Consider the following 14,045-nt stretch of genomic DNA (forward strand, 5'->3'; position numbering starts at 1 on the left):
TATGTAAAAATCATTCAATATGATGAAGGTCATGTGTCTAAGGCATCCAACATTTCTAGCATTCTCAGCATTGTATTTCTAAAATCACGATTGTAAAAGACATTTGAAGTCCATCTGAGAAATATTCTTTGCACTGTATTGTATCTGCTCGATAATTTTATCTTTCAGGAAATGGCTTACAAGACAGTCAATAAGCTAGAACTGATTTTAATTTCACTGCAACAGTTTAAGAAAATGTCCATAAAGCTAATCCTATGTAAATAAGGACTCTTTCACCCCTTGCTAATAGCTGCACACTCAAAATGTGTCTTCTCTCCTTAGAATGGGCAGCCGCATCCATGTCTATCCAAATGGATCCTTGTTTATTGGCTCAATAACAGAAAAAGATGGCGGTGACTACTTGTGTGTGGCCAGAAACAAAATGGGAGATGATCTGATACTGATGCATGTGAGCCTACGACTGAAACCCGCTAAAATTTATCACAAGCAACATTTTAAAAAGCAGGTATTTCATGGGAAAGATTTCCAAGTTGATTGTGAGGCTTCTGGCTCACCAGTGCCTGAGATATCTTGGAGTTTGCCTGATGGAACGATGATAAACAATGCAATGCAAGCCGATGACAGTGGCCTCAGGACCAGGAGGTATACCCTTTTTGACAATGGAACCTTATACTTCAACAAAGTTGGGATAGCAGAGGAAGGAGATTATACTTGCTATGCCCAGAACACTCTAGGGAAGGATGAAATGAAGGTCCACCTAACGGTCATAACAGCTGCCCCACGGATCAGGCAGGGTTACAAGACTAACATGCGAATCAAGGCTGGAGACACGGCGGTCCTTGACTGTGAGGTCGTTGGTGAACCCAAACCAAAAGTATTTTGGTTGCTGCCTTCCCATGATATGATTTCATTCTCTAAGGACCGATACACATTTCATGCCAACGCGTCTCTGTCCATCAACAAAGTGAAGCTACTCGATTCTGGAGAGTATGTGTGTGTGGCCCGAAATCCCAGTGGGGATGACACCAAAATGTACAAACTGGATGTCGTCTCCAAACCTCCATTAATCAATGGTCTGTATACAAACAAAACAGTTATTAAAGCCACAGCTGTGAGGCATTCCAAAAAACACTTTGACTGCAGAGCCGAAGGAACACCATTGCCTCAGATCATGTGGATCATGCCGGACAATATTTTCCTCACAGCCCCATACTATGGAAGCAGAATCACAGTCCATAAAAACGGAACCTTGGAAATTAGGAATGTGAGGCTTTCAGATTCAGCAGATTTTATCTGTGTGGCTCGGAATGAAGGAGGAGAGAGCATGCTGGTGGTACAGTTAGAAGTATTAGAAATGCTAAGAAGACCAACATTCAGAAATCCATATAATGAAAAAATAGTTGCCCAGCTTGGCAAGTCCACAGCATTGAATTGCTCTGTGGATGGTAACCCACCACCTGAAGTAATCTGGATTTTACCAAATGGCACAAGATTTCCCAATGAACCTCGAATTTCTCAGTATCTGATAGCAAGCAATGGCTCTTTTATCATTTCTAAAACAACTCGAGATGATGCAGGAAAATATCGGTGTGCAGCAAGAAATCAAGTTGGCTATATTGAAAAATTAATTGTATTAGAAATTGGCCAGAAGCCAGTCATTCTTACTTATGCACTGGGAACAGTTTACTGTTTCAGTGGAGACTCTCTGTCCCTGCACTGTGTGTCTGATGGAAGCCCTAAGCCAAATATCAAGTGGACTACACCAAGCGGTTATATAATAGATGGGCCTCAAATTAATGGAAAATTCATACTGCATGAAAATGGCACCTTAGTCATCAAAGACGCAACAGCTTACGACAGAGGAAACTATATTTGTAAGGCTCAAAATAGTGTTGGCCACGCCCTGATTACTGTTCCGGTAATGGTTGTAGCCTACCCACCCCGAATTACAAATCGCCCACCCAGGAGCATTCTCACAAGGACAGGAGCTGCCCTTCAGCTCCTCTGTGTGGCCCTGGGAGTCCCCAAGCCAGAAATCACATGGGAGATGCCTGACCACTCCTTGCTCTCAATGGCAAATAAAGGGAGGACTCGTGGAATTGAGCCTTTTCACCCCCGAGGTACCCTCATCATTCAGAATCCCCAAACCTCAGATTCTGGGATATACAAATGCACAGCAAGGAATCCACTGGGTAGTGATTATGCAACAACTTATATTCAGGTAATCTGAAATGAAATAAAATTGAACAGAGTCAACACCTGGACAGAGTTTATTTTTTGGAAGAAGTTTAATCAAAGGCAGCCATAGGCATGTAAATGAATTTGAGTACATTTACAATATTAAATTCATAATGGACATGCAAAAAAAAAAAGACTTGTAAATAAATGCAGTATGACGGATAGTGATTTTGTTAATTGATCTCCAAACAAACTTTTAACTTAAGGCACTTTTATTTTGCCAACAAATAACAATGAACATTAAGGTAAAACTGTCCACCATAAAATAACAAATGGCTAACGTATCTGAATTCTTCATTCAAGAATGGACTTTTTCTCTTACTACCAGCTGCCTAGTGTCCACCTTCTATCAATGTTACAAGCATGGCACTAAGAAGAGACAATGGAAAAGATTAAATTTGCAGTCTTGATGTAAATTTATCATTTTGATGTGTGGATATTTTGTGGCTGGTTTAGAAATATTTTAGTAAAACCTAGAGAAAATAAGCACTGTTTTTATTATGATTATTGTGTACACTGAAATTTTTCATTGATGGGGAATACAAAAATGTTTTAATAACTGCACTTAAAATAAAGGCAGCCTAACGTTTCCACAAGTAAAAAGCAACACCTACACTTCATAAAATGTGAAAAGGGGGGTTGATTACCTCTTTACTGAGATAAACTAATTAAAAAGCCTTCAAAAATACAACAAAACTTCTTTATCACTTCAAAATCTAACTCAGGCATCCTTGGTTTGGAACTCTTTATAAGGAAAATATTCTGAGGAGGAACCATTGCTTTAAGGAGCAAGTTATTTCATTAAGTGATAATCCTTTAGGGGAAAGGAAAATGGAAAAATCTCGATCTAAGACATAAATACATATAAGGAAGTTTCATTGTACTTAAAATTTGATCAAACCTACATTAAATGTTGCTTTTTTGTAATTCAATGTGAATTGATTTGGGGGAACATGATTCATCTTTTTTTAATTCTAGAGGCTGGGATTTTCCAGCGTAATTTATTTTAAGTGGGGAAAAAAAGGATATGCCATAGGTCTTGCTCAGATACCTCAGCACACAAAACCAAGAACTATGTTAGACCCTGCTGATTGTGTTTTCATCACACCAACTTTCAGCTGGCCCCACATAAGAGGGGGCCTGATTGCTACTAGCTCTGATGTTGGTACCCTGTGGCCACAGTAGGTCAAACATACTCATTCTCCCCATGACCTCCTCTACTTCGGGGTCAAGAGGAGTAAATAAAACGACAAATGTAAGCTATTAGGAATGAGAGTATGGTGTAAACAGGTATATTTAAGGGATTCTTATGGCCAATTTCAAAGTCTTATTTTTACAAGGCCTGGGGGGGCGGGCGGGGGGAGGGTCCTCCATCTTATCCTAAGATAATTTCCTATCTTACAAAGCAAAACCACCAGGTTCTGGCAAAGGATACGGCTTTCCCTTGTGATTTTAATGCAAATTAATGCATTTGCTAAAAAAAAAAACAGAAACCCCTTAGGATATAGGATTAAGTGGAAGGAAATATGCTAAGACTAGATTAAAAATTCCAGTTGCTCTCTTTATAATGCACAGGGGTAAACCAGGTTTTTCCTCAACCTTCTATAGAATCTGAATTACACCATAACTTAGCTTTGTCACCTGAAAAGAAAAGGACGCAACAAGAAAAAAGGTATACCCCACAGCTTTCATGTGCAAAATGATTATTAATAAATTAATTTCACTAACTTATGCAAACCATAAAGTGCATACAAATGCTATGCAATTATAACACTCATTCTTGAAACAATATTACTGCTGTTTGCGATACTGAACTATAAAAATATATGGTTCAAACTGAAAATTGGCATTTTAAATACCAATAATTCTTGAAAAGAAAATCAGGACGGAACATGACTCACTCACTAGGCACAACATTCACATTTCGGTTGTTTTGCCAAGGCAATTATTATATGGATATATTACTTTGAAGAAAAATAACTTCATGAAATCTAAGTATGATTCTCAAGAGGAAAAAAAAAAAAACACAAAACCCCCAAAACCTGATATACAAAACCAGTTGAAATGTAAAGATCTGTCTTCCGAAAGCAGATAGAATATGTTAATTTAGTGAAAAGAATGGTCTTTAATGTTTTGGCAAAGTCTTTTCCAGCCCAGAGTAAACATGAAATGAGCAGGCTGGAGTGAATTATTTCACAGTGTACAAAGCAGTTCACATGGGTGCTGCCACAGCAAAGTAAGCGGACATGTATTTGAGGTCGTTTGCATGAGTCAAACTTTGCAATGAGTAACTCACCTAGGAAGATATAAATTATTTATATAATGATCTGCAAAAGAAACGCTCTAAAGTTGTTCTAGCTACGTTTTAAAAAAGTAGTTCTACGTGGTTTGCTCATTATAGACAAGTCTATTCACAGTATGCTCAACTACATTACATGTAAAATCATATGGCAAAGGAAAATGAATTAACACAAAACATGGGAAAATATCCCCCACATGTTTTAAAATGCCCTGCAATTTTCACATTCAAAATTTTATGCATCTAAATCTAAAAAAATATTATATGGAATACTCTTAAGTTACACAAACTGATAATAATTTACTGTATTTTTTACTCTAATAGGAGCAAATTACCACATACTTGAACAAAGTTAAAATAGTTACTATTTCTTTATAATAAATTTGATGTATAATTTACTTGTGCTTTTTGCACCAATTTATAAATACAGTATATGCAATACACAACCAAGACTGACACCAACATTAATAGTTAAATTCAAAATAGCAAATACTTACCATACAAAATAAACAGCAAATACACCTTTATGAAAACCAGAGCCTTCTGGACTTGGGGGCCAGATTCTCTGGAAACCACATCAAGTTTGAGCGCTGTGGAATCTCAGGCCAGCGGCAAGACTGTTCTCAAGATGGCATAAGGTTCAGGAGAACCAAGTGTCCTTTTTGCCAAATCTGGCAATAAATAATGGGAACAATTCCACTGTGGCTTGTTCGGGCCTTTAGAATTTTACATGTTGTACCTTCACAAAGACTCTGGTCAATGATCTTGTAACTGAAAACAAACTCGAGTACAGCTACTTCTAACAGGCTTCCACAGATCTTAGGGTGGCTCTCACAGAAGCCTGGGTTTAAGTTCTTGATCTAAGAAATTTAAGTACTAAGCAACAATCTGTTTCAGCACCTTTTGACCACAACAAAAGCAAAGAAAAATCCTACATAAATAAGAACGAAGTTTATAAAGTGCTTATGAAATTACAAACATTTCAAATTAGAGCAATGCAAATAGATGTCCATTTCACCATCACAGGTGAATGTAGAATAAATGGATTACTCTCCTGTCAAGATTGGACATGCCTTTCAAATCAGTAGTTTGGTCCAGCAGTTTGGGGAAAAAACAAAACAAAACAAACTACAAAAAAACCCTTCATCATTAATGAATACATGAATATTTTAAATCCACCATAATTCATTCTAGGAGATTCAAAAAAAAAAAAAAAGCACCAATTTCAAAAGATCTGCTACCAAGCTCTTCCTTGAATAGGCCTGCAGGATCCACATTTTTATACCTACTTTAAAGTTGAAAGTAACAAAAAAAACCCAAACCACACCTCCTCCTTTTCTCTTTGTTTAAATGCCTCTACATGAAATGTAGCACAAAATATAGAAAAACTTCAAAGAAAGAAAAGAACATAGGGACATTTCTAAAGATGACTGATGCATTAAATTTGACTTTCTATTTTTCAGTGCAAACATAAAACTTTAGGTCTTGTCCTCTTCCAGATTCAGAAGTGTGATGGATGCCCATAGGGAGTCACTCCTTGCTGTGGCTGGTTACCTAATGAGAAAAATAAATTCAAATAAAATTGCGGATGCAAAATTATACCACCGACAGATGCTACCCTCCTGTCACTGTTCTCAGTACCAGCTTCAAGAACAGGGGAACAGACTGGCCAGGGAGTGCACGCTAGCCCAGAGACCTGAACGGTAAGGTCTAAATATGGCAACTGAATTCATTCCACACAGACACCTGCTCTACATCAGAGTCCTCCGCCTGCCAGCACAAAGCCTTGGGACACTAGCTGGCCCATCTAAAGTCTCTGTCTCTGAACTAAGAAACAACTCAGTACTAACATATGGAAGGACTCTAAGTATTGTAAAATGTTGAAAGTTCCCAAAACTTTAACACTGACATTATAGTAAGTGAGAGAAAAGTGGTGTGAAATGGGAAAATCTTCTGCAAATCGCCGTAAGATACATAAAAGAGAAGTGTACAAGGGTGTATACATGTGTGAGAGTGGTTGTGTGTGTCGACTCAAGTCTGTGCCTATGCATATGTGTACATGTGTGCATGCACACACACACACATAGAAAAAGTAAAGAATAGCAGGGACAAAGTCTCCTACAGAGACTTAGAAACAGCTACTGCTGGGGTGCCTGGGTGGCTCGGTCAGTTAAGCATACGACTTTTGATTTCAGCCCAGATCTTGATCTCCTTGTTTGTGAGTTTGAGCCCTGCATCAGGCTCTGCACTGATGGTGCTGAGTCTGCTTGGGATTTCCTCTCCAACCCCCCCCCCCCCCAACCACCCCTTCTCTGCCCCTTCAACCTCCTTCTCTCCCAAATTAAATGAAAGAAAAGAAAAGGAAAGGAAAAAGAAAGGAAAAGAAAAGAAAAGAAAAGAAAAGAAAAGAAAAGAAAAGAAAAGAAAAGAAAAGAAAGGAAAGGAAAAGAAAAAGAAGGAAGGGAAGGGAAGGGAAGGGGAGAAACAGCTACTGCTTCCATAACTCTTGTGGGACTATTCAAATCCAAAGGCACCATTCACGAGTGAGGATACAAAAGGAGCCATCTGGAGTTGTACAGTGTAGAGTTGAATGATGTGTCAGCAAAGTGGCCATTATTCCAAAGTGGCCATTATTCAACCAAGGAGGCTGGCATAACTGCTAATATGAGGGAGCAGAGTGTGTTGTGGTTAAGAGGTAGGCTCTGGAAGGAGACCATCTGAATTCAAGTCCCAGTTCTGCCCCTTACTTTTAGCTGAGTAACTTGGGCCAATGAGTCCAACTCCCTCCTCTAGAATATAGGGATAGTAATACCTAAACTCACAGGGTGGTTTCTAAGGAATTAAGTGAATTAATATATGTGAAGTCACAACGCCTGGGGCCAAAACAAGTGTTCCGTAAATGATGGGTTAAAACGAAAATGAGACCTGCATTTCATGAGTTCTGGGAAACAGGAAATAGAGGTAGATATGCTCCCAAAATAGGTGATACTGCATAAAAACCATAGGTACTTATTTCTAAAGAGAAGGAAAAAAAACCCTAAAATATAAGCATGTTGTCTCTGTGCTAAAATTTTACTCTCTCTTTACCAAGTGAAAGTAGGAACTCTCGAATAAAACAATAAAATTTTAACCTCACATTTGTTTAATAAACCACACCTATGACACAGTAGTTGGAAAAGAAGATGGATTTAAACGATTTAACAAATTAAATGAGGCTAAAAAAGGCAAATATTTTTAAAGGGAAAAAAAGCAAGGTATATAAAAGGGGTACTCCCTCCACCAGGAAATCAACACGGACAGCAGCCAGGCAGAAAGTTAAGACGAAAACCAAGTTGCTCCTCAGTCACAAACTGACCCTCCTCCTGACAATATCCTCCCGGAGTCACACAGCTGCCTTTAGGACTAGCTGGTCTCTAATCTGTCTTGAAAAGGACACAAACTGAGACCCAGAACAAACTGCCAGTCCCGACAGAGCTGGCCCCGGAATTTAGACTTAACTTCTGGGCCAATATTCTTTGCATCACAGGGGTCTGGCTCCCATTTCTAAAAATATTTCCCATCCTGTGATGGCAACACATGGGTGATTCAATTCATGGGCGCACACTGCCGACATCTAGGTGAGGTGTGGTGAAATGAGTTGTTGGAACTGCTGTAGAGAGGCAGCACAATTAAACAAACAAAATTCACACCAGCAAGGCAGGCAGGGATTTCTCTGCCCTGTTATCAGGAAGGACAGGATGGTGCAGTGGCAAGAAGAGTCACAGTCTCAGTGCTGGCGCTCCTCCAGGTCAGACTTTGGGGGGCCACAGCACCTCCTTCATCAGCACACTTGAGGGCATCAGCCAAGTTCTTCTCTGAACCTTCCGGCTTGATAAAAAAGGGTACCTGCAGTTCTGCACGGGTTTCCCAAATGCAAAGAAGCATTTCTGGGTTCAGATGGAAGCAAGAGAAAACATCTCTGAACTCGAAAAAAGATCGGGGCTTTTCCAGGGCAGGGGGGAAGCATTTGAACCACATGGAACCCCAACAAAACAACAACCAGCCTGGACTAAAATGAAAATGAAAACGGTACCGAAGGAAGACAGTGCAGATTTTGCGGAGCCACCAACTTGTGTTTTGCCTGCTTGTTTTTAATCTCCAGGGAGCCATCTGTTCTGTGATGCAGGGGTACTTACTAGAAAGCTGCTTCTGGAGCTGCCGCACCAGGGCGGCCGTCTGTTGCTGCTGCTGGGTCTGCTGCAAGCCTTGCCTGGGAAACTGTAATTGCAACAGAAGATAGGAGAGAAATCAGCCTGTGGCGCCTGTCACAGACGAGAACAGAGACTCACTCCCGGGGCCGATCTGTAACATACCTTTCACGCTTTGAAGATCAAAGTGCCATGTCCAGTGGGCATATACTACTTTTCATCTACACCCTGATGTACACCTGGAGAACATCTCAAGTGCCAATCCATTCAAGATCCCACTCTCCAGCTGGTTACCAAGCATTTATTTGAAGAGGCTTGATGAAGGAGTGGCCCAGGGGTGGCCCAAGAGGTCAAATGTCCTTGTTATCTTACCCTTCACCAGTTGGCCAGTTACTATTATGATATTATAAACCATTTTCATTGGCAACATGAAAGTTCCCAGGCTGGAGGATTTGTTCAAGCACCACAGGCCTTGCCTTGCACAGATAGAGACAAGGATCTGGTGAGACAGCAGTGCCCTCCATCCAGGATTCACTGGGGACTATGTCCTCCCATGGGATGCAGGATGAAGGGCAGGCAGTGTTACTATTTTCCTTGATACAAAGTGGGAAAAACAGCACCTTGCCAATTTTTTTCTATTGCCCAAAACGAGAGGGAAAAATAAAACAAAACTCCACCTTTCATTCCTGTGGAAATGTTAGTAAACTAAAAAGTGGTTACTATTCTATTCAGTGGTTTCTAGGTTTATTTGGAAATATTACCGTATTTAACAAAACCTAATATGCTACTATGTACTGAGAAATATTCTAGACATCGTAGGTATACATTAGCCCATTTAAGCCTAATGAGGTACTACCTATCCTCAATCACTTATCCAAAGTCCTTGCATTTATGATTTACTATGACACATCCGTAATAGACAGACTAAGCAAGGCCCAGGACAGTACTACATAAATCACTCAATATCCGCAGCAAAACACACAACTAGTCCTATCAGGCAGGATAAACGAAAAGAGATCCTGTCTGGTTAGGTCAGCATTTACAACCAAATGGGTTCAGGTCAGTTTTTGCTGTTCCATGAGTCATAAATAAAATATCCGTTTCCATTTCAAAGTAAAATATCAGGCGTCTGGGTGGCTCATTTGGTTAAGTGCCCCACTCTTGATTTTGGCTCAGGTCATGATCTCATGGTTCGTCAGTTTAAGCCATACATCGGGCTCTGCACTGACAGCATGGAGCCTGCTTGGGATTCTCTCCCTCCCTCTCTCTCTGCCCCTCCCCCAACTCATAAGCAAACATTCTCATAAAATACATAAACTTTAAAAATAAAATTTCAAAAGTTTTAATTTTAGAAATGAATATAAAGGACTGTGAACCTTTACTGCTACTATTCTCATTTAGAGATGAGGAAATTGAGGCTCCAAGGTGTTCAGCCACTCACCCATGTTTCCTGTCAGAATTGGGGCAGGGATTCAGACAAAGCTTTCTGGATTCAGAACTTGTTATTTTAACCACAATCCAGTGCTATCTTTAATTGGGAATACTAGCTTCCAAATATTAATTTACTTGGAAATAATCACAGATTCTAAATGGTGGGCTGCAAAGGTGTCTAATCTTCTCATTTGATTAACATATTGAGGTACATAGTACATAAATACTTAACATTTATTCATTCAAAAGATGCTTAGCTGTCTTCTTTCATGTTCGTTTAAAGTCTGTTCCAGGACCCCCCGGGTGGCTCAGTCAGTTGAGCCTCTGACTTTGGCTCAGGTCACGATCTCATGGTTTGTGAGTGTGAGCCCCACAACGGGCTTACTGACATCAGCGTGGAGCCCGCTTTGGATCCTCTGTCCTCCTCTCTCCCTGCCCCTATCCTGCTCATGCTCTCCCTCTCTCAAAAATAAACAAACACTTAAAAAAATAATAAAATCAGGGCGCCTGGGTGGCTCAGTAGGTTGAGCGTCTGACTTCAGCTCAGGTCAGGATCTCGCAGTTTGTGAGATCAAGACCCGCGTCAGGCTCTGTGCTGACAGCTTAGAGCCTGGAGCCTGTTTCAGATTCGGTGTCTCCCTCTCTCTGCCCCTTCCCTGTTCATGCTCTCTGTCTCTTAAAAATGAATAAATGTTAAAAAATGTTTTAAAAATAATAATAAAATCTACTCCAAATAGAGTAAGTAATTCCTAGAGTGAACCATGGTAGTCCATCTTCTCAGAATCTTTATTTTGAGGAGCCTAGGCAGGAACTAATACTTAGGAAGCCTGTGTGCAGTGTGCATGGGTGTGTGAGTACACATGCACACGTATAGGAAGATAACAGGTGTTCTGCTGGGTGGCCTGAAGAGATAATTATTCTCCAGGGAACCCCGTGACTATTGGAGGTACCTGCAAAGTCAAATCCATTTTCATAATAATACTAAGGCATTATTTGTTTTTGCTCTCTGTCTCAGGAGTGTACAATGCAGTTTTCCAGAAGCTATATAATGTGTGATCTTGCAACAAACAGTATGTTTTCCATTTATCCAGACATTTAAATAGAATTCAAAAATGTAAACAATGTCATTCTACTCACTTTATATTTTGAAAAATACTCATATTTTTATTATTCATTCATTATTCATAAAAGTGTTATTTCTGGTTAATATGTAATGAGAATTTTAGAATATATTACCAAATGTTAGTAATATTTCTATTTTAATTTCTAATACAACAAATATTAACAGACACATAAAAGCTCTTTGGGTCCACAGTCATTTTTGAATGAGAAGGGGTTCCAAGACCAAAAACTTTGAGACCAGCTTCCTCAGGCCCCCAGAAGGAAGTGGTGGGACAGGTCTCCAATCCAAAGTGCCTTCAGTTGTAGTGTTTTCCTACATACTTCTCTCAAGGCCACTCTGATACTAATTTTTTTTTAATTTTATTTTTTAACGTTTATTTATTTTTGAGACAGGGAGAGACAGAGCATCAACAGGGGAGGGTCAGAGAGAGGGAAACACAGAATCTGAAACAGGCTCCAGGCTCTGAGCTGTCAGCACAGAGCCTGACGTGGGGCTCGAACTCACGGACTGTGAGATCATGACCTGATCTTTCCTTCATTGCTATGGCATTCAACAAACAAGTCAACAAACAGCCGCTTAACCGACTGAGCCACCCAGGCACCCCTCTGATACTAATTTTAATTTGCTTTCATCTGTTTGTGAATGTCAGCAGGCAAGACTTACAATTTCCCTGGGCCCTGGAGCACTTTCCACCAGGGAAAGAGAAAGTGCCACCGGTTCCCACAGAAACCTAACTGGTGAGTGTTTCAAATCAATTCACCGAGCTTCTGCAAAAAACTGGCTGAAGAATGTCAAGCCATCGGGAAATTTGAAGAGTCGCCCTAGTAGGCTCTTCCCCTTTCTTCCTGAATTAGAGTTTCTGGGGCAAAAGTGCTAGATATTTGCATTTGCAAATCGTTCCCCTAAGTGGTCTGATGCTTGGCTAGATTTCAGAACCATCCCTGAAGTAGGAACTGGAACTTTTTAGGACACACATCAACGTGGATCAGTTGAGGTTTCCTAGGGGTTCTAAAAATCACAGTCTGTGTACGTTTAAATCCTTTCCTGCTTAAATCTGATAAATAAAGAGGAAAGATTTTTCTAGACCCTATCCGTACAGGTGATGATCATGGTTTTGTTCACCTCTGTGCCTCTGCAGATGTTAATCCCTCCTCTAGAAACCCTTCTTTCCCCCTTCATCCTACCCTATGTGCTCCTAAAAATCTGCTTGTCCTTCAAAGATCAGCTCAAGTGCTCACCTACTCCCTTGGGAATTTGAAGAGCGAATCACTGCTCATGTATCCCTAGTACTGTGGAGATGCCTTTATTATCATATGTGGTGTCATGTGACAGTCGCTTCTCTCCCTAGTTTTCTGGATTTTGCTCTTCTTGGGGGCAGCGTGCTCTTGCTGCAACCACAAGACAAAGCACAGAGCTCAACAATGTCGGTCAGGTATAGCCAACTAACCAACAGGACATAACTACTCTCCACTAAACACATTCTCTGATGAACTCAAAAAAAAAAAAATTTTACCATTTTATTATGATGTATTCTGACTAATCCCTAAATCCCTATTTTGACAACACATGCTTATTCAAGAGTGTTTAATATTCCTGCTCAATCATTACTAAGGCACAGTACATATCTAAGTAGCAATTTCCACTTAAATAATTGTCATTGAATCATTTTTGTGTCAGAAAAGCTGGCTTCTTTGGGCATGTCTTTGCAGCAGCAGACACCGACTGGTCGTAAGGAGCAGCAGGGCTGAAGAAAGAGTGCTGGGCCTTTCTACCCCCCCACAGCTGGTTTAGACACCGTATCTTCTGAACGGGTAATAAGTAGGTGGGGCTTTTTTTTCCTTCATTGCTACGGCATTCAACAAACAAGTCAACAACAGTTAACCAAATCCAGGCACATTTTTGGGTCCTAGGAACACCAAAGAGAGTAAAGCACGGTTCCTGACTCCTGAGAGCTACGTCCTAAAACCTGTGACCACACTATCAGTGAGCAAAAGACAAGGCAATATTTGCACCAAGGCAACATTTACTTGAAACCTGCACGGCCAGCTGAGAGAGTCCAGTTTTAGGGTACTCTGATGAATGGAACACAACCTTTCATCAGTACCAGTTCCAGCACCAGTGCCCACGGCACCATGAGGGCCCCTCCACTGAGTGCCTGGCCAGAAGTACATGTGCTCCCATATTGCCATTTGCAAGGTGGCACATTCAGAAAGGACCAGCAGCAACAGATTTCAGACTACCAGGCATGGGACTTATTTGCAGTTTAGCTACTAACTTGCATGCAGCCATTTTTTAAAAATCTGTATATAGTTTTTAGTGGGGAAAAAATATATATATATATCTGTCCTATTACCAGAAATCTCTCACATGTCTTCCCTATCCTTCATCTGGAAACTACTCCTCCTTTCCCTTCAAAAAGGAAAAAAAAAAAAAAAAACACAACACGAAAAAAAAATTCATGCAGAGGAAGGTAACATAGCTCAATAAATTTCTCTGACCTACTTTTTTCCATTTGAAAAGGAAAATAGTATCTGGCTAATTTAAAATTCTAGAGGCATCTGGCTCAATGTCTCTGAATGGAGCATATGAATTTTTTGAAGACTGTATGACAATTTCACACATGATGTTTGGCTACAAAATAATGCAGTTAAGTACTGCTGCCATTATGCAAATTTTCATAAGGCATTATATTCAATTCGATACTGACACAAAGATCAATCAGTTTAAATAAAGCCAACTTTTTAAAGCTTTGTATTAGCATGTTTTC

The 14,045-nt window shown here is 40.1% G+C and overlaps 2 protein-coding genes across 3 annotated transcripts in view; one reads left to right on the forward strand and one right to left on the reverse strand.

The window, feature by feature from the left end:
* IGSF10 (immunoglobulin superfamily member 10) overlaps window positions 1-2,724 on the forward strand; it is a 77,785-nt gene extending 75,061 nt beyond the window's left edge. For both annotated transcript variants that reach the window (XM_019439602.2, XM_019439607.2), the window contains one exon: window positions 322-2,724. In XM_019439602.2, the coding sequence (XP_019295147.2) occupies window positions 322-2,230 (1,909 nt within the window). In that variant the 3' untranslated portion in view covers window positions 2,231-2,724. The remainder of the gene's footprint in view (window positions 1-321) is intronic.
* A 2,749-nt stretch (window positions 2,725-5,473) lies between these two features.
* MED12L (mediator complex subunit 12L) overlaps window positions 5,474-14,045 on the reverse strand; it is a 333,810-nt gene continuing 325,238 nt past the window's right edge. The window contains exons 44-45 of the mRNA XM_053903719.1: window positions 8,713-8,794; window positions 5,474-6,091 (exon numbers count right to left, since the gene is read on the reverse strand). Of these exons, the coding sequence (XP_053759694.1) occupies window positions 6,039-6,091; window positions 8,713-8,794 (135 nt within the window). The 3' untranslated portion in view covers window positions 5,474-6,038. The remainder of the gene's footprint in view (window positions 6,092-8,712; window positions 8,795-14,045) is intronic.

The sequence above is a fragment of the Panthera pardus genome, unplaced genomic scaffold, assembly GCF_024362965.1.
Source record: "Panthera pardus isolate Hobbes unplaced genomic scaffold, ASM2436296v1 HiC_scaffold_16, whole genome shotgun sequence".
In the NCBI taxonomy this organism is placed as follows: Eukaryota; Metazoa; Chordata; class Mammalia; order Carnivora; family Felidae; genus Panthera; species Panthera pardus.